This window comes from Aplysia californica, unplaced genomic scaffold, assembly GCF_000002075.1.
Source record: "Aplysia californica isolate F4 #8 unplaced genomic scaffold, AplCal3.0 scaffold00760, whole genome shotgun sequence".
Taxonomy (NCBI): Eukaryota; Metazoa; Mollusca; class Gastropoda; order Aplysiida; family Aplysiidae; genus Aplysia; species Aplysia californica.
Genome location: NW_004798030.1, coordinates 132,363 through 132,668, shown reverse-complemented (window position 1 = coordinate 132,668; position 306 = coordinate 132,363). Strand labels below are relative to the sequence as shown.

At 43.5% G+C, this 306-nt stretch overlaps 1 protein-coding gene across 1 annotated transcript in view; it reads left to right on the top strand.

The window, feature by feature from the left end:
* The window catches only part of LOC101852054 (ADAMTS-like protein 1), a gene marked incomplete in the record, with an annotated part of 152,716 nt that overhangs the window by 135,558 nt on the left and 16,852 nt on the right, over positions 1–306 (top strand). Inside the window, 1 exon segment of the mRNA XM_035972616.1 lies at positions 249–274. Within this exon segment, the coding sequence (XP_035828509.1) occupies positions 249–274 (26 nt within the window).

The window sequence follows — 306 nt, the reverse complement described above, 5'->3', positions numbered from 1 at the left end:
GAGGGGGGGGGAGGTGAGACAGTGACAGAGACAGAGGCAGACACACAGACAGACTGACAAACAGACAGACAGATAGACAGACAGACAAACAGACTGACAAACAATAAGTGGTCACCCACTCCCAGAGATTCCTGAGCTGCAGGCTATTTTCTTAACCCTCCCTCCAAATCAAAAGAAAAAATAAAAATAATAATGAATAAATGTATGAAAAAACTGCTTCAATTTAAGTGCTCCTGTCTTTCCAACAGATGGCGTATCGGAGATTTCGGCGAATTTTCCAGAATACGAGAGGAGAGAGAGAGAGAG